This window comes from Lissotriton helveticus, chromosome 4_1 (genome assembly GCF_964261635.1).
Source record: "Lissotriton helveticus chromosome 4_1, aLisHel1.1, whole genome shotgun sequence".
Classification (NCBI taxonomy): Eukaryota; Metazoa; Chordata; class Amphibia; order Caudata; family Salamandridae; genus Lissotriton; species Lissotriton helveticus.
In genome coordinates, this window is record NC_136063.1 from 2038547450 (window position 1) to 2038566223 (window position 18774).

General features: G+C 45.9%; 1 protein-coding gene across 1 annotated transcript in view; it reads left to right on the top strand.

Moving 5' to 3' along the window:
• The window catches only part of LOC144829485 (COMM domain-containing protein 5-like), a 110262-nt gene that overhangs the window by 12063 nt on the left and 79425 nt on the right, over positions 1 to 18774 (top strand). The window contains exon 2 of the mRNA XM_078688675.1: positions 15164 to 15324. Coding sequence (XP_078544801.1) covers positions 15164 to 15324 — 161 coding nt within the window. The remainder of the gene's footprint in view (positions 1 to 15163; positions 15325 to 18774) is intronic.

Below are 18774 nucleotides of genomic sequence, written 5' to 3' on the forward strand. Positions count from 1 at the left end.
TTTTATTAAACAACTGTTATATTTTAATTGTGTTACAAATATGATTATAATACCTTCAAGTGGAGTAGTGTGGCTCAATGGTTAGAGGCGGCAGACCCGAGAGCAGAAGTCGGCCCGGGACCAGGGTTCGATTCCGAGCGCGGCAGGGTCGTGGACCTTGGTCAGCGGACTCGATAATTCTCGCTTCGGTGCTTACTCTAATCAGAGATCACACTCGGCAACTCTGGGCATTAGCTTGCCTAATCTCCACAACGGCCCCACCAATTCCGGGGATGCCTGGCTCCACCTTGGGGACTCCCAGCAGGGACCATCCCACAGGGAAAGCCAGGACGGGTTCCCCAGAGTTATACAGCGCCGGGACGCCCCGTTGCTGGGGCAGCTGTGCGCTTTACAAGTATACTACATTTACATTTACATTTACATTCATCCCAATTCATTTCAGGGAGAAAACTGGAAGTACTCCCAAGGTACAAAAGACATGATGGGGAGCCGCGGCTAACTGCCAGTTAAGACAAGGGAGCCGCGGGTCGAAAAAGTTTGGGAACCACTGCCCTAATGCATTCTTGGAATCGTAGTTTGAAGTCACGTTTTTAAACACCCTAATGCATTCTTGGAATCGTAGTTTGAAGTCACTGTATAAAACCATCCAAAGTTTATTAGGCATCACACAAACAGATTGTAGGTCTTAACAGTTTATTTATTTATATCACTTGTAAATCACATTTCCTCAGCCTGCCTTGCTTTATGCTGCCACAGAACACTCCACGCATCATCAGGCGTTCTATACAGCATAGATTCACATGTGCATTCCAACACATCACACTCCCCCCCCTTCCTTATTAAAATTACACATCTCCTCTTCCTTATTTAACAAAAGGAAAAGGGAAATAAAAAAAGAATACCATCAAGCTTCCATTCTTTCAACAATGTAATCTTTCATCCATCTGGGAGGACTTCTCTCTCTATTTTGCCACAAGTAACTTCTGAACCCACAATGAGCTTAACATCTTTCTGGGTACCTTCTACTTCCTGTGTTCTCCTTCCATCTCGATGGATTTCCCAACAGCACCTGAACCTCACACCAACTCTCCTTAACATTTACTTGTACCCTGTTCCAGACACTCTTCTTCCACCTATGATGGTTCCCCCAACAGCAACATTCAAATCGCACACCAACTCATCTTCACCATTACTAGTACCTTGCCTCAAACATGCATTCCAAGTAGACCTTCCCACCGCAGATAAAGAGTTCAGTTCATTCACCAACCATTGAAGACCATCTTCTGGAGTCCCTCAAAAATCCTTACACAACTCTTTCAAAATTAAAGCTACTCTTTTCAAGTTCCACACTTTACTACTGCTTAGCTTGATTGCATTATGCAACAATACGAGCACAAACTCTGGCTCAAAGAATTGACTCTTACCCTTAGGGACTTTAAAAGGAGCCCTAGGCACGTCTTAGAACATCACAGCCGACCTTCAAACTACCTTCAACCGTCACCCCAAGAATACTAACCCATGTATCTTCCATAGTGGAACTATACATGCACTCCTCATGGTCAATCAACATAGATTAAAATAATGCATCATAATAGGCAATGTGCTGTGATCTTCTTACCTTGTGCTGGCTCGTGTGCCAGCATCATGTGAGTTTAGGAGTGTTGGGTTGTGTGGATTCCACTGTGGCGAGTTGAATGTTGGCTGGCTGGAGGAAGCCTGTAGTGTGTTTAGGGAGGAGTTGGGTCAGTTGAAAGGGTATGTCCATGAAATCAAGCTAAAAAAGGGGGCCATACAGATTCAGCATAAGGTGAGGAGGGTACCAGTAGCCATCAGGGGGAGGTAAAAAAATGATTGCTGACATGTTGCGTGATGGAATAATAGAATCTGTAGAGGCATCTAGTTGGGTGTCACCTGTGGTTATCACAAGAAGTCTGATAGACGTCTATGCTTTTGTGTGGACTTGAGGAGTGTGAATCATGAGATCATTACACAATGCATTAGCATTACAATATATCTCCCCCTTACATAAACAAAATGGCAACTTAAACTTAATGCAATATAAAGATAATTAATGAAAATGAGGGGACATGTATCAGCATATTTTGTACCCCTGTGGTGAAAAGATGCATGGGTATATTAATGAATAAGGATACAGGAAAATGAATGGGCAAATATATAATACTAGACACTTTTCCATCACTCAACTTCACTGAGATGCAAAACACTTCACACTTCTACAGCTGTTCAGAAAACATGCTTTAATCTTTTTGCACCCTTATCTCCTTTCTCACCCTTACTCAATCACCACAATTTATACTCACCTCCTTAGTACCAACTTTGTCATCTATCGTAACATGACTTATAAATGAAAGCCACTTGGGGTGTCCCGCAGGGTTCTTCACTCTCCCCTCACCTGTTTAACCTATACCTCCTCCCTCTGATCCGTTCCCTGAAAGAAAGGAAAGTGCACACCTTTAACTATGCGCATGACTTTAAACTCGTGTTTTTCCATCAGTAACTCCTCTGAATCCATCCTTGAATTTCAGACTACTATGCTACTCATCCGCGACTGGATGAACAGCAATCACATAAAACGTAATCCCGACAAGACTTAGTTTTTCAAGATGTGCAAGCATTCTAGGAAAGATAGGGTTTCAGTTCTTCTTCCTCTCTTTCTCCCTCTAGGAGCAAGAAGCCTAGACAGGAGGGATGCTCCCTGCAGGCTAGCATTAGGAAGATTGTACTGGAGACCGCGTCTGGCCTTAATGTTCCTAAATCAGCGACTCCAGATAATGACCAGAATGCTGACATCTATAGCCGAGAAGGAGGGTGAAGAACATCTACCTTCTCAGCAAAAAGGAAAATACATTGACCAGGAGATGCTACTTGAGATTCTGACCAGGAAGATGCACAATATGGGATTCCCAATGAAACAGTTACTTAGCACCTCTACTAAACCAGTATTGAGACAGTTTCAACAGCCAACTGCTTTGGGGCTCCCAATACATCACCATGTTGCTGATGTAGTGAAAAGAGAGCGGAAGGATCAAAACAAAATTATGTGCCCAGATTTATGTCCAGTCAGTATCCCTTAGAGGATATAAATAAGCCCATGCCTCAATCAGTGTCAGTGGATTTGTTTATGCCATTTTGGTCAGACGTACCTCAGTGGTGGAGGAGCTTATCTTGAAAGACCAAACGGAGAAAAAGATTTATGCTACATGAAAGAAATCTTATGCAGGAATGTATTTGGCAAGTGCGTGCTGGAATTTAAGGGGCGTACACCAAGCAGTCTATAAATATCCGATACCAAAAGTCTTTTCAAGGCAGCAAAGGAGGAGGCCGAGTGTTGCTGGAAGTGTTGGAGAAGCAGGTGGAATTATCATATATTCCTTGTAACAATGAGCTTTGGCCAGGACAGAAGGAAGGACAGTTTGGGCCCAAAGGAATCTTTATCTGAAGGAGTGACACAAGTTTAGTAGCCTGGAGTATGCTCTTTGAACGACGCAGATTGTTTGGAACAGATCTGAAAAATAAGCTGCACAAGACTTTCAAGGAGAAGCAACATTCTTTGTCCTTTTGGCTCATCGATCCCTGTCTTTAAAGTCTCACTTTTGTCAGCCCTCAAGGTCTGAGAAACAACAACAGCAATATTCCTTTTTCAAAAGGCAAAGAGGAAAGGGGAACAGAACCCAAGGGGAACAGAAAGGAGAATCAGGATCTCCCACCAAGCACCAGCACTCCTGACTCTGCCACGGGAAACTCTCCTCAACCAGTGAGAGTACAACCAATTTTTCCAAGAAGCCAGAAGACCAAGAAGACATTGAAAGCAGAACCTTTTAGTTTGCTGATGAAGGGAATGGTTGTCCCAGTCCCGAGAGAAGAGAGGGGCATAAAATTGTATTCAAGGAGCTTCCTAGTCCCCAAACCTTCAGGGAAATTCAGTTTAATTATAGACCGAAGCAGAGGGAATAAGTCAATAAGGACAATTCCATTCAAGATGGAGACTTTAAAAGGATAATTTGTTAAATTCTGGGCAAGGCATTCATGATGACAATGGATCTTACCAATGCCAACTTCCGCACCCATAACACCAAGAAGCATCAGAGGTATTTCATGCTACTTTCAAGATATGCCCCCATGCCTACAAATGCCTCCACAACACCCGACCCCAATATCTCAACAATAGAATCTACTTCCACGTACCCAAGAGGAACCTCCGATCCTCCGTCCACGCCCTTGCCGAACCCCCACACATATGCAGAGTACGGCGGACGGGTGAAATAATCTTACCCTACATCGCGGCCAAGACCTCGAACGAGTTCCCAATCGACATCAGATGCACCCCCATCCTGCCCATTTTCAGGAAGACCCTCAAGACCTGGCTCTTCGACTGACCAGAGTTGTTTCCACCCATCCCTCCCCCAAAGTCTGGGAAGCAAGGAGGCTCAGGGAAAATGGTCCACAATCGGCAAGATAAGGACATAAATTTGGAACGAATTATAAGAGATACTTCAAGCAATCCTGTATTTCAGATTGGGCATTCTAAATCATCATGTGATTATCAGGACAGACAGCACAACATCAGTGTCATATGCGAACAGACAAGGAGGAAGCAGGTCTGCATCTCTGTCTGGCGACATTGAAAATTGGAGGTTTGGAAGAGAGCATCTTCTTTCCCTGAAGGCAACTCCTCAGGTGAGAGGGGACTATAATAGCAGACAGACCAAGCTGTGACTTTTCTTCTTCCCAAATTTATCCTCTCACGCCACTGTTGTTCTCCCAAATATTCTAGAGGTTCTGGGAGCCATTAGGGTTTCCTAGACCTTTTTGCTTTTGGAAAAGACACTCAGCTACTGAGGTTCTTCTCTCAATATCCGGATTCAGGAGCATGTGTGGGGGTAGTGAGGTGGGAGGTAAATGCACTATCTTCACCATGGCCTCTTGATCTAACGTATGGATTCATTCCCATTTCACCCCCGCCCCCCCCCCCCAGGGTGCAGAGGGAAGCAGAGAAATCCATAGTGGCAATCCCGTTTTGGCCCTGTTGCTTCTGGGTTCCCCTCCTAAGGCCATTCTTCCTCCCTGGAGATCCCATTGTTTCTCTGTTCTCCCAGATAAGTAGGCTGTCTCTCTTTTCAGGAGCTGACGCTTTCGGGATGGAGTTTGAGATAATTGGACTTTTTGCAAGAGAGGAGTGCCAGAACATATAGCAGGAATCATTCAGGGGCCTGACACCCCTCTATTTTGAAGTCTTACAACAAACACTGAAGTAATTTTCAGGAATTAGGTTCCTCTCGCTCTAGGTCAGCACTAGAATGTGATATTTCTGATTTTCTACAATTGTGTGCTAGATGGGGGTCCAAAAGCAGTTGGCTTAAGGGAACCAGTGGGCAGCCATCAAAGCATTTAGAAAGCTTTGGCTGAGTTCTAGCGAATACTTTGATTTAGTGGTGAGGCTCCTGAAGTGTTTTTATTACAAGACACTTCTCTAGATTTGATATTTCATCTTGGGACCTGCTTCTGGTCCTTATCGGGCTCTGTATGGAGTACCCATTGAACCTCTGATTTCGGTTGATTTAAAGTACTTGACTTTAAATGTGGTATTTTTAGTAGCAATCTTTTCAGTGAGAAGGATTGGGGAACTTGAGGCATTACTATGTATTAAAGCGCCTGGAGGACGAAGTTTTGTTTAAACCCATTGTGTGCGCAGGATGGAATAGTTCCGGCCTGCACCACGATGCTCGTGTTCCTAGATCGGAACCATTCTGTCCTCTGCATATGACCACCAAATCACTGTGTTCTAAACAACAGAGGGGTTTTCATTTTTGTTTTTGAACACCAGGAGTTGGGGAAGAGCTTCCTCACCTCCTTTTCTTTTTTCAGTGACATCATTACACTGAAAGTGAAATGAGCCAATTGGCTCACTTCACTTTCACTGTTTCTTTGCTCGCTGGGCTATCTTAGACCCCGAGCACCGAAACATACAGAAAAGGTATTGATGGAAAGGGAAGAATCTCCACCCTTGCAATGGTACCCTTCCTCAGTGGATCCCTGCTTGAGGGTCACCGCAGGAGGTCAAACCCCATGCAGGGATCCTCAGAGAGGTGGGAGTGGCCCCTTGGGCAAGGGCCTTTGCTCCCTCCAAATATTTTGGAGCAGATTCAGTCTTTCTGCCCAAGTGGGGTCAGATGGGGGCAATAGCCCCTGACCTGCCACCGCCCCCAGGGTTGGCAGAAATTAAAACTAGGCACCAGGGATTTTTGATTTTTTTAAACATTGGGGTGGGGTCTGGCCAAAATGACCATGCCTATGATGCCCCACACTCCCCCCGTATCCCCCAAAGTAAAAAGGACAGTCTTTTTTCCCCACAGGGGCAGATGTGGGTTATTACCCTGTGATCTGTTGTTTTTTATAAAAAACGGCTTGGGCTGCCCGCAAAGGGCATACCGAAGCCTCCAACTCCAGACCCTAATAATAAAAGTGTTTCTGAAGCCCAGGGGAGCGGAAAACCCAATAGGAACCAGGGATTCTTTTTTTGAATGCGTAGGGGTGGTGGCTGCCCTAAATGGCCATGCCCCCCCCAATCAAAAGGGACAGTCTTTCTGCCAGGGGGAACAGAAAACCCACTAGTCACCAGGGATTTAATTTTTTTTATAAGAGAGGTGTTGGGGGCTGCCCAGATTGGTAAGTTTACTTGGATGGCCACCAAGCCTGGGAACAAAAACCCAGTTGTCACCCCTATCTATCACAAAACAACCTGTTTTTGCAAAGGAGGCTCCTTCGTTTTAGTCTAGAGCTCGGCGGCCATTTAGGGAAACCTACTAAACCCAGACATTTCTGAAAACGAAACCCCCGGAGGAGTCCAGGGAGGTGTGTCTAGCATGGATCCCCCAACTTTTTCTTACCCAGAATTACCTGGAAACATCAAATTTAACTAAAAACATCACATTTTCCTCACATGTCTGTGTGGGAAATTTGAAGGATCACCCCACCAGCACAAATTTCCTACCACCCAGCGTTCCCCTCGATCTTTTGATAAAAATGATACCTCACTTTTGTGGGTGCAGAGTCAGCCAAAAAACGTATATAAAATGACTGCCGTAATGGACACGCTTTTGTTGCCCCTCTGTGTTTTATTTTATACATTTTTAGGCTGACTCTGCTTTTGGCACCCAAACGTGATGTATCATTTTTATCGGGAAACTGAGGGGAACACTGGGTGGTAGGAAATTTGTGCCGGCTCTCTGATCCCACACAGAAATGTGAGTAAAATGTGTTTTGTTTAACAAAATCTGAGGTTTGCAGGGGATTGTGGGTTAGAAAATGTTGGGGATCCATGAGAGCCCCTGGGTGTCTAGGTTTCAGAAATGTCTGGAATTTGGTAGTTTTACCTAGATGGCCGCCAAACCTGGGAACAAAAACCCAGGTGCCCCCTTATCTAGCACAAAACAACCTGTTTTTGCAAAGGAGGCTCCAGCGTTTTAGTCCCGAGCTCGACGGCAATCTAGGGAACCCTACTAACAGGCATTTCTGAAAACTAGATTTCCGGAGGAGAACATTTTTTAGAGTTCGAAAAAATGTAGGTCACCTAGCATCTGCATTGTTCACCATCTCAGAGGAGTAGTGCAAGAAGACCATGCTTTATTTTAATGATGAAATCAAAACCATCGAAATGACAATTTTGACAACCCTTTTCATCAATAAGACCGTCATGGAAGGCATTCTTGTAGGCTAGGAGTAGCAATGTATTTTTCATGAAGATACCCATAAATATCTTGTTAGCCTCTTGAGTGATATTAAGGCTGTGGTAACCTGTTGTTGCTGCAGTGCTAAGTGTTCAAATGCTTCCTTGTACTGCAGGGTTCCTTATCACATCATTTCAGTATACCTCAATTTTAGAATCACTGAAACAAGCTTGCATAACACCATTTGATAAACTCTCCATTGACTCTTTTAACACTTTTTTGAGGTGTCCACCAAATTCAGACCTCCCCTTTACCCTCGAAATCCTGGATAAAATGGCCCAAGGCCATGTCTATTACATTTTTTAGAAGTAGCCTTTTTTTTTTTTAAGGAATTTATATAGCGCAAATCACCGAGCGGTTTCTAAGCGCTTGCTTAGGGAACCCGTCCTCGTATTCCCCTGTGAGATAACCCCGGCAGGGTATCCGCAAGGTGAAAGCCAGGCATCCCGCCGCGAGGGGCCGTTGTGGAGATTAAGCAAGCTATTGCCCAGAGTCGCAGAGTGTGACCCCGTGAACCGAGTAGGCACCGGAGTGAGAATTGTCGAGTCCATGGACCTTTTAGGACTCAAGACCCCGCCGAGCCGGGAATTGAACCCTGGTCCCGGGCTGAACTCTGCTTCCAGGTCTGCCTCCTCTAACCAGTGAGCCACACTTCTTTCGGCCAGGACATAAAGCACATACAGACTACGTGGATTTAACACGTTTTCTTGAAATCCTGTGCTTTTCATATTGCACAACTCGACTGATTTCAACATTCTGGATAACAATTTGTCTCACCTAGCCCAAGTTGATTGGGTGTACAAGCAGTAAAGCAATGGTGTAATATGTTTGAAATCGCACTGAGTGGCATGTAATGGTTGTAATCCCAATCAGTCTTTTGGTAACATGGAGTTGTGGCTGCTCACGTTTCTCTTTGCCTGTTTTGTATTGGGAATTAAGATCTATATGCCGATAGAACATTGGCTGCTCAGATCATATTTATAGAACTTCACATTATTGTACAAAATACTGCAATGTTATGGTTCTTAAAAATGAGCCCTGATTCTGCCACTAATTGTAATCTACTCCTTCACACAAAGCCATCTTCTGTGTTTTCTCAGGCATGTTCTGCACACAAACCTCCTTAAATTACCAAAGCTGTACTGTGCGCATATACTCAAGCATGCCCTGCACACCCTCCACCTGGTACAGCAGAACCAAAACCACAGTCGCACTATGGAGAGAATCACAACTGAACTCACTGCACTGGTATTAAGTGAAAGAAGAAGAAACCCAGCGTCTGGAATAAGGGGCTCGGGCGTGGTTGAGGATATACCGTAGAAGGAAGTCACAATAAGGAAATAATTGTATTTTCTCCTTCCCCCTTGCTGCCTCAGACCATTGTCTTTCAGAAACTCCTTGCATCTTCCCCAGGACTTTAAGTGGAATGGAAAAAGTGTGTGGGGTGGGTGGGTTGGTGCGTAAAAGGGGCATTGCCCGCGAAGCATATCTTGGAATCCTTTGCTATGTAATTAAGAGCACGGCCTAAAAGCATGTAAACTATAGCGTGACATCTGACCAGTATTTTGTGCCCCTTTATGAGCAACAATCACAGCCATGTACCTAAACTGAGCCGAATCTATTTGTTTACCAATGCTTGTAAGCAGTATCAGACAAAGGAGCAACAACAAATATTTTTTTAATAATTGGAATAAAAAAATTTTACATTCTGAAATAGGAGACTGTGAGTTAAACATTACTGAGGTGCGTGGAACGAGGTGGCCTTCAGAATGTCACAATCACTCCTGTTCTGATCTTCAAGGTGCTTTGCTCTGTAGCCACTCTGAAATTTAGCCTTTTCTCCCCACATCTGTCTGAAATCTTTGATAAAAGCGATGCATATATGTGCTGCTAGTCTAGAATAATGTATTCTTTAAGCTTCTCTCTATACCTTAACGCAGGGGTCTCCAACCTTTTCTAGAATAAGAGCTATTTATGTTCAGTAATACTCATTGAGAGCTATTAATATTATTAGTGTTGTAACACTGACTACATGAAACAAGATTACCTTAGAGGCCACCATATGCAAGATTGCTGCTGACAGTGATCACTTCAAAGCATTAGGCATGGTTGCCAGAAGTAATATAGAAAGGCTTCTGTCAATAAGTTAGGCCTTTACATGGGTAATACAATACAACCATAGCTCCAATGCCTCGACCACCAAGGTAATAACATTAGTAAAAAGTCTCCCCAATGCCCTATGATTTATCACTCAAATATCAGCTTTAAATATATTTTGGAAATTCAGCCATAATTCACTGAAGATTATCGGGGATTTTCTAATTTCTCTCCTCCAGTCTTGGGCAAATCTGACAGATGCCCTGTCTCCCACACCAGATGGTTCTAGAAGAGTCCCTAACGCTTATGGTGTGTAGAGCTCCAGGGTACATTGGTCAATCCAGGGTCTTACGGGGCCGGCTGCCTCACTCATCCAGCAGGCATGATCTGGGGTGTGGTTAAGCAGTCCCAGCCAGCATGGTACAGTTAGTCACATTGGTGAGTGGTATGGAATATGGATCCTTAGAGGATTGAGGTTGTTCATATCCTGAAACTTTTCACTGAGCTGACTGGGAATGGAATGAGGCATGTGCAACAGGTAATTCCTTCTATCCAGCAGGACATTTGCTAATCAATGACTATCTGGCTGGGGAACACCTAAAAGTGTGTACATTGCTTCTCGGGACTTTTCCTTCCCTTAGTACTGAAATATTCTGAACTCTGGTATTTAAATTGGATTTTGAAACTGTTATTTCCCAGGAACGAGCTATTACATAGGAAAGAGCTTTCAGCAAGGCTTGTCATGCTTCCCTTTTTGGTTTCTTGTAGCATAATTTCAGACAATTAGGTTACTGGATATCGCAGGCAGGATGTTCACTTCAGAAGGAATAAGGTCTACCATTTTCAGCAGAGCGAAATCCATTACAGAATCAGTAAATGTAGCTCCTACTGCTTTTCCAGACGGTTCAAAGTTATTCGTTGTGTAGTGCATCAAGGCTTACAAAAACATGACAGTGGAAGTTAGGCCTGCAGGTGTTTCCCAATTACTGATCTTGATTAGGAAAACTTTCAGGGCGATTTCCTCTTTATCCATTGTGTAATGGGTGCAATGGGATATGCAGAAAGCTAGTGTGGACAGTTTTGAATTTGTGGCATAGTCTGCCTAGGCGTCGATGGCTTCAAAAGCGTTTTCTTTAGGTGGATATCTGGAAGAGATCATGAAAACAACCGATTGGTTTTCAGAGTCTGCCTTTAAGAGTTTTTCTTTAAATCAGTACAGAAATTTGCTTCACTGGTGATAAGTATGATTTGAACATGCAAAATCCTTGTCTCTGGTTCTGACATAAAATTAAAATAGCCTAGTGAGCATGAAGGAAATATTCAATTTTATTAAAGACACAGATGTGAGGATTATCCTGCCTGTCACATACGGAGGCGACTCGACACCCCAGGAGCAAAAAGGTCCTTACTCATAAGATGTAAGTAGGGTATAGTTCATATCAACCAGAGTACTTGTAAAGCACCCTACTTACCCGTGAGCGTCTCAAGGCGCTGAGGGGAGGGGGTGCCGCTACTGCTCGAAGAGCCAGGTCTTGAGGAGTCTTCTGAAGGCGAGTAGGTCTTGGGTCTGCCGTAGGTGAGTAGGGAGGGTGTTCCAGGTTTTGGCAGCGAGGTAGGAGAAGGATCTGCCGCCGGAGGTTGTTCGTTGGATGCGGGGAACAGCGGCGAGGGCGAGGCTGGCAGAGCGGAGCTGGCGGGTGGGAGTGTAGAAGCTGAGTCTGCTGTTCAGGTAGGCTGGTCCAGCATTGTGGAGTGCTTTGTGTGCGTGGGTGAGGAGCTTGAAGATGATCCTCTTGTCGACGGGGAGCCAGTGTAGGTCTCTCAGGTGGGGGGTGATGTGGCTGCGGCGGGGGAAGTTGACGATCAGTCGGGCAGAGGCGTTTTGGATGCGTTGTAGTCGTCATAGGTGTTTGGCTGGGATTCCTGCGTAGAGTGCATTGCCGTAGTCCAGTCTGCTGCTGACGGGGGCCTGTGTCACCGTTCTTCTTGTTTCGGTCAGGATCCACTTGTAGATCTTGCGGAGCATGCGGAGGGTGTTGTAGCAGGAGGAGGAGAAGACGACGTTGACCTGTTTAGACATGGAGAGGGAGGAGTCGAGGATGAATCCTAGGTTGCATGCATGGTCGGTGGGTGTCGGTGCTGTTCCCAGTGTGGTCGGCCACCAGGAGTTGTCCCAGGCTGAGGGGGTGGGTCCGAGGATGAGTACCTCCTTCTTGTCCGAGTTCAGCTTCAGATGGCTGTTCCTCATCCAGTCGGCGACGGCCTTCAGTCCCTCGTGGAGGTTGGTTTTGGCGATGTGTGGGTCCTTGGTGAGGGAGGGAATGAGCTGGGTGTCGTCACCGTAGGAGATGACATTGAGGTTGTGTTGGCGGGCCACTTGTGCGAGGGGGGCTATGTAGACGTTGAACAGCGTCGGGCTAAGGGAGGAGCCATGGGGGACGCCGCAGATGATGTCGGTGGCCTCGGATTGGAAGGGCGGGAGGCGGACACTCTGCGTTCTGCCGGAGAGAAAGGACGTGGTCCAGTCAAGGGCCTTCTCTTGGATTCCGACTTCTAGGAGGCGTGTCTTTAGAGTGCGATGGCAGACCATGTCGAAGGCGGCTGACCGGTCCAGGAGGATGAGGGCTGATGTTTCGCCGTTGTCTAGTTGCCGCCTGATGTCGTCTGTGGCGGCGATGAGGGCTGTCTCGGTGCTGTGGTTTTATCTGAACCCGGACTGGGACGGGTCCAAGATGTTGTTGTCTTCCAGGTGGCGGGCCAGTTGCATGTTGACGATTTTCTCGATGACCTTCGCCGGGAACGGGAACAGGGAGATGGGCCGGAAGTTCTTGAGGTCCTTGGAGCCCGCCTTGGGCTTCTTGAGGAGGGCGTTGATTTCGGCATGTTTCCAGCTTTCCGGGAATGTCGCTGTTTCGAGGGAGATGTTGATGACCTTCTGTAGTTGGGGTGCGATGGCAGCGTCTGCTTTGTTGAATACGTGGTGTGGGCACGGGTCTGACTGAGATCCAGGGTGGATAGAGTTCATGACCTTGCGTGTCTCGTCGTCGTTGACGTTGGACCAGAAGGTCAGGCGGTTGGCGCTGGTGGTGTTCACAGGGGAGGTGGGGTCTGGCGTAGTCGGGGCGGTCATGGTGTTGAAGCTGTCATGGATGTCCGCGATCTTGCGGTGGAAGAAGATGGCCAGCGAGTTGCACAGTTCTTGTGAGGGCGGTATCTTGTTGGCGTTGGCGCTGGGGTTGGAGAGTTCCTTTACGATGCTGAAAAGCTCTTTGCTGTCGTGTGCGTTGTTATCCAGGCGGTCTTTGAAGGAGGATTTCTTGGCTAATCTAATGAGGTGGTGATGTCTGCGGGTGGCGTCCTTGTGGGCTGCGTGGTTGTCCGGAGTGCGTTCGTGGAGCCATATCTTCTCCAGTTTCCGGCATGCACGTTTGGAGGTCTGCAGCTCGTCGGTGAACCAGGTGGCTCTTTTGCTGGCGTGGTTGTTGGAGGGTTTCTTGAGTGGGGCAAGGGTGTTGGCGCAGTCGTCGATCCAGTGTCTGAGGTTGCGGGCTGCTGTGTCTGGGTTGGTGGGTGGATTTTGGGCGAGAGTGGTGATCAGCTGGTCTTCTGTGACTTTGCTCCAGCAGGGGCGAGGTAGCTGTTGGGTGCGGTGGTGCATGGTTGGTTTAATGAAGGTGAAATGGATGCAGCGGTGGTCGGTCCAGTGGAGTTCGGTGGTGTGGTCGAAGGTGACGTGGTTGCCTGTGGAGAAGACGGGGTCCAGCGTGTGGCCAGCGGCGTGGGTGGGTGCGGTGAGGTTGGCCGAGGTTGTCGATCAGGGTGGCGGAGTTCGCGTTGTTGTTGTTCTCGAGGTGGAAATTCAGGTCCCCGAGGAGGATGTAGTCCGTGGAGGCGAGTGCATGGGTGCTGGCGAGGTCGGCAATGGAGTCGCTGAATTGAGCCCGGGGTCGGGTGCTCTGTAGATGAGTGTTCCTCTGAGGGTGGTGTTGGGGTCGGTGTGGATCCGGAAGTGCAGGTGTTCGGTGGTGTTGAGGGTGTCGTCTGCATGGGTGGAGACCTTGAGGGTGGACTTGTGGACGATGGCTATTCCTCCGATTCCATTGGCGCGATCCCTGCGGGTGATCTTGTAGCCGTCCGGGATGGCTATGGCGATATCGGGCGCCGAGGAGTCGTTCCACCAGGTCTCGGTCAGGAAGGCCACGTCTGGGGCGGAGGTGTAGAGCAGATCCCAGAGCTCGACGGCGTGTTTGCGTGCGGAGCGGGTGTTGAGTATGCAGCGGTGGTGGTTGAGTCCAGTCCTTGGAGGTTTGGTGGCTCTGTCGCAGGTGAAGCTGCAGGTGTGACAGGAGAAAGGTCCGTGAGTCCATTTCGGGGCGGCTTGGAAGCAGGTGTGGTTTTGGCCGGCATTGAGTGCATAGAGGGTGCTGGCGTCATAGCGGAGTCTGGTGTTGTGGCGTTCGCGGGGTCTAGGGGTTCAGGCACTGGACGCGGTCCAGGCGCGGACGCTGCGCAGCCTCCATAAGAGGGGGATATGGAGGGAGGAGCAGATGGGAGGCGGGAGCGGGGTGGCCAATGGGAGCAGGGGGGCGGGGACGCAACGGCGGGAAGGGGCGGGAAATGGCGGGAAAACAGGCGGGTGGCAGGGAGCAGGTACGTGGCAGCTGGCAACCATGGGGTGGCGTGGGGAGCGACCTGCCTGCGAGCAGGCTCAGAGGTCGCTCCCTCGCCACTGCGCTGCCTCCTTAGGAGGGGTATAGGGAGGGAGGAGCAGCCGGGAGGCGGGTGGCCAATGGGGAGCAGGGGGGTGGGGCTGCAGCGGCGGGAAGGAGCATGAAACGACGGGAAACAGGCGGGCGGCAGGGAGCAGGTACGAGGCAGCTGGCGTGGGGAGCAACCTGCCTGCGAGCAGGGTCCGAGGTCGCTCTGTTGGGACTAGAAACTTGATTTTCACTTGAATGCATTGATTTGTACTTTATCTAAAATATTTGCCTGTATGAAGTCGTATGTTGTCTATGTTAGATCAGATTTCACGACTGTTTATTTCTTTTTCATTTTATGTTGCTACCTGGTCCGAAGCTGGAGTAATGCAATGAATGGAAAGTCAGACGAGCGATAGTTTCATAGAGAAAGGCTGTGCTTTCTTTTCGGGGGTGTATGTGCCTAGACACCAACTCTTTATTGGTTGTTGATTTTTCCTCTTTTTCTTGCTGGGACTCGAGGGTTTTGCAGTTCCAGGGTGGTATGGTTTGGCATTAACTAATGAGATTTTGGCTCTTGTTGTTAAATAAGTCTGACTAAAACTTTTACATTTCTGCCAGCTGTTGTGGGTGCACTTGAAGGCAAGGACTGTAAGGAATCAGTGAAGAATATTTCTGAAAATGAAACTTTGTCAGAGGAGCAGCTCAGTTTCATCATTGCGGGCTTATACACTCTTCTAAAGGAGGCCCTTCGACTTCCAATGTCTACTCTTAAACAAGATGTAAGTATTTTATATACTTATATTCATTAGTAATTTTTGATGAATTAAGAAATATTTATACTTTTAATAAAATATAGTTAAAAATTATCTTAATAAAACGTTATGATATGTAAGCTACTTAATATGCTTGATTTTGTTAATATCCCAAAACTGTTTTGATTGCAATACTAGGCCACAACACAATAATTAGTCTGTTTTTTTAAATCAAAATATTAGAGTAGTTAGAAATTGTCATTGGAAACATCAACTGTTGGGATTTATTTTTCACAGTGTCTTAGTGAGGCAACAGCAAAGTAACTAACTAAGCTTTAGATTATTTTGTTTGCTACAAATAGTGAAGATGGGACAGCATTTTTATTTAGTTATAATGTTTTTTGCATTTGCTTCAAGAAGCAGCACTTTTAATTTTTTTTGTAATTTGGTTTGAAGTTTTTTTAACACAGTTACACAATCCTTGAAAATGCCAATAGGCCTAGCCTTTTGTAAGGGGAAGTGTTTGGTAATACGCTGTGGCTGAGTGTTACCCCATCTGCTCTATATAGAAAATTGCATACACCTTGGTGTACAGGAATATGGAATATGTGAGTCCGAGCACTTTACTGAAGAGACTGCAGTAGCAGAATTACTCTTTAATAAGAAAAGCGTTCTAACTGTTTTACGCTTACAGAGGAAGACGCTAACAATTGTTGTGCCTCCGGATTTTGCCTCTAACATCTTTTGGTGTGCATCTAAAGTGGCCCTCGCATCTGATTTGATTTTTGTAAACCGCTCAAGCTTCCGCGAGCCTGTAAAGAATGTTTAACTGGAACAACACTTAATCTTTGGGCTTTTTCAATGAAGGTCCTGTGCCTCCATTGTATTACAAATGCAAAAAGAACAACTGATGAAAAGAATGCAGAACAATGTCATACATTCACCCCAGTACAGAGATCTGGGTCTAAATTCATCGTATTTTTTGCTCACCATGCCATTCCAGTTTGGACCCCTCCATATGCAAATCAGTCTTGACCCTGCGCCCAATGGGAACAGTCCAGCCAGAACTGCCAGGCCAGGTCCTCCCTGGACTGGAAACAAGCATCCGGACCGGTTTCGGGTTTCAGCCCTCATCAGCCAGGATAGCTTGACTCCAGTGATATGGAGAGCACAGGACTCACGTCTGAGCATACCTGTCCTTCTCGGGGTGACAAATGCAAAAAGAACAATTGATGGACAGAATGCAGAGCAATGTCATATATTCACCCCAGTACAGAGATCTGGGCCTAAATCCATCATTTATTTTGCTTACCATGCCATTCCAGGGGGTGAAAGTTTTGATTTTTTTCTGCATCCCGTCCATCAATTCTGTGTCTTTTGCTTTCTCGCCCTAAGTGCGCCAAGTATGCTTAGACGTGGGTCCTGGGCTCACTGTGCCACTGGAATCAAGCTATCCTGGCTGAAGAGAGGTGAAACCCCGAAACCGGTCCTAGTATGCTTGTTTCCAGTCCAGGGAGGACCTGGCTTGGCATTTCGGGCTGGACTGTGCCCATGAGGCACAGAGTCAAGACTGATTTGCATATGGCCAGGTATAAACTGGGGTGGCATGGTGAGCAAAAGAATGATGGATTTAACCCAAATCTCTTAACTTGGGGTGAATATTTTGATGTGTTCTGCAGCCGATCCATCAATTGTGTGTCTTTTGCCTCCATTGTATTACCAGAAGTTATTTAAACGTATACAGATACTGTTCTATCAAAGGCTTGTTTATAACATTTCTATTTAAACTCACCTGATGAATTTCCAAGGGTTGCCAATTTCTTCTATAACCAGGATTGCCTGACTCTTGAAATTACTTTTCTTCAGTCCTCCTCCTTATTCTCCTGTTTATCCTTTTTTTTGTCCTGGTGATGACCCTTGATTAGTGTGCAAGTCGAAACGCCATCAACTAACCCAGCCACTATGAACCTAAAACTAATATAAAGTTCATTGGATTGATGATTTACACCCATCCTAGCTGTCTTAATTATCTCTATTAATCCAACGGTCATTTTTGTGGAACCTTCAGTAGTTGACTGTAACGTTTTACTGTTTGCGTGTCCACTAATTACACTTAGCAGTTTCCTCAACCTTTTGTAATGTGTTTTTTTTCCACCATTGTAAATATTGACAAATGATTTGCGGACATAAAACACATAATCCTTTTACTAAATGGGGTTTCAGTAGTTTTTTTTTTCTTTTTTTTCCAAAGAAATGGCTCAGCATTGAGGTCCCCAAATGCGCTTCTGTAACTTGTAATGCAAGAGAGCCAATGTCGGAAGTGTTCTGGCCCATGCAATGTGGTGTAGGGAAGCAGAATACAAATTATACTGGAATAGATCAAATGATGAGGAGGGCTGACTAAACGCTCAGTATATATGTGTTTATGTATGTATTTTTCCTATGAATGTTTTGGAAAGCATGAAGATGGTGATACAACTAACGTTGTTTCTAAGCTAGGCCATATCAGTGATAGGATTAGAAGGTTGACAATGTTGTTGAATAATGTATACCTTGCTATTTTCTTTTTTTGTACATTTTTGTACATTAAAGTTATTTTTATTTGTAACTGATAGTGACACATGGAACTAATCTGATTGCTGATCTAGCAATATAAGCCTAGAACATAGACCAATATCCCTTCGTGTCTGAGGACTGTCCCATCATAAGAAATGATGATGAAATTAATACTAATTAATAAAACAGTCCCTTCAACTAACAGTGCATTGCCCCATACGAGCAAAGTGCTGATGCTAACTTTTCCAAAGTCCCAGGTTTCTTTAGACTAGAACTAAACTCTTTCCTGTAAACTATTGGAATCGAAGTATGAAAATGAGCTCAGACATTGGCTTGACTCAGTTTGCACTACTTAAAGTATCAAAAATAAGGTACATATATAAAACAAGCCCCTAATGACAATGCTCACCCAACTTTCAGACTGTCATTTGTCTTAATTTATTGTTTACTTAAATCACTACAATGAGTGTTATGAGGAGTAGTTTTCGAAGTAATATTCTGAAACTTTCAGTCCAATAAAGATTTCGAGGAGACGTTTTCTATCTCTACCGCACACGGCTCTATTAACACCAGTAGTACTTTACAGGGGAAAGTAATCTTGCTGTACATCTCACACTGTCAGTAAGCGTAGCACTGGACACATCTCAAAAGGACATTTGGGTAATCAGCAGTAAAAGAGGCAGTTTTCTCCTTGCAGCTTCAGCAAAACTATACAGCAGCCAGGATTGTTGCACAAGAGAAAAGTTCCAAAAAAAACACAAGGTCATAAGGGCAAGACAGTGGCCTGGGAGGTCTACTGTAGTATTTATTTAGCAAGCACAAAGAGATGATGGACGCCTTTCAGACACTCACCCCCAGTCGCAGATCTGAGTTGAATTCATCATCATTCTTTAGCTCACTTTGCCACCTCAGGTCAGACCC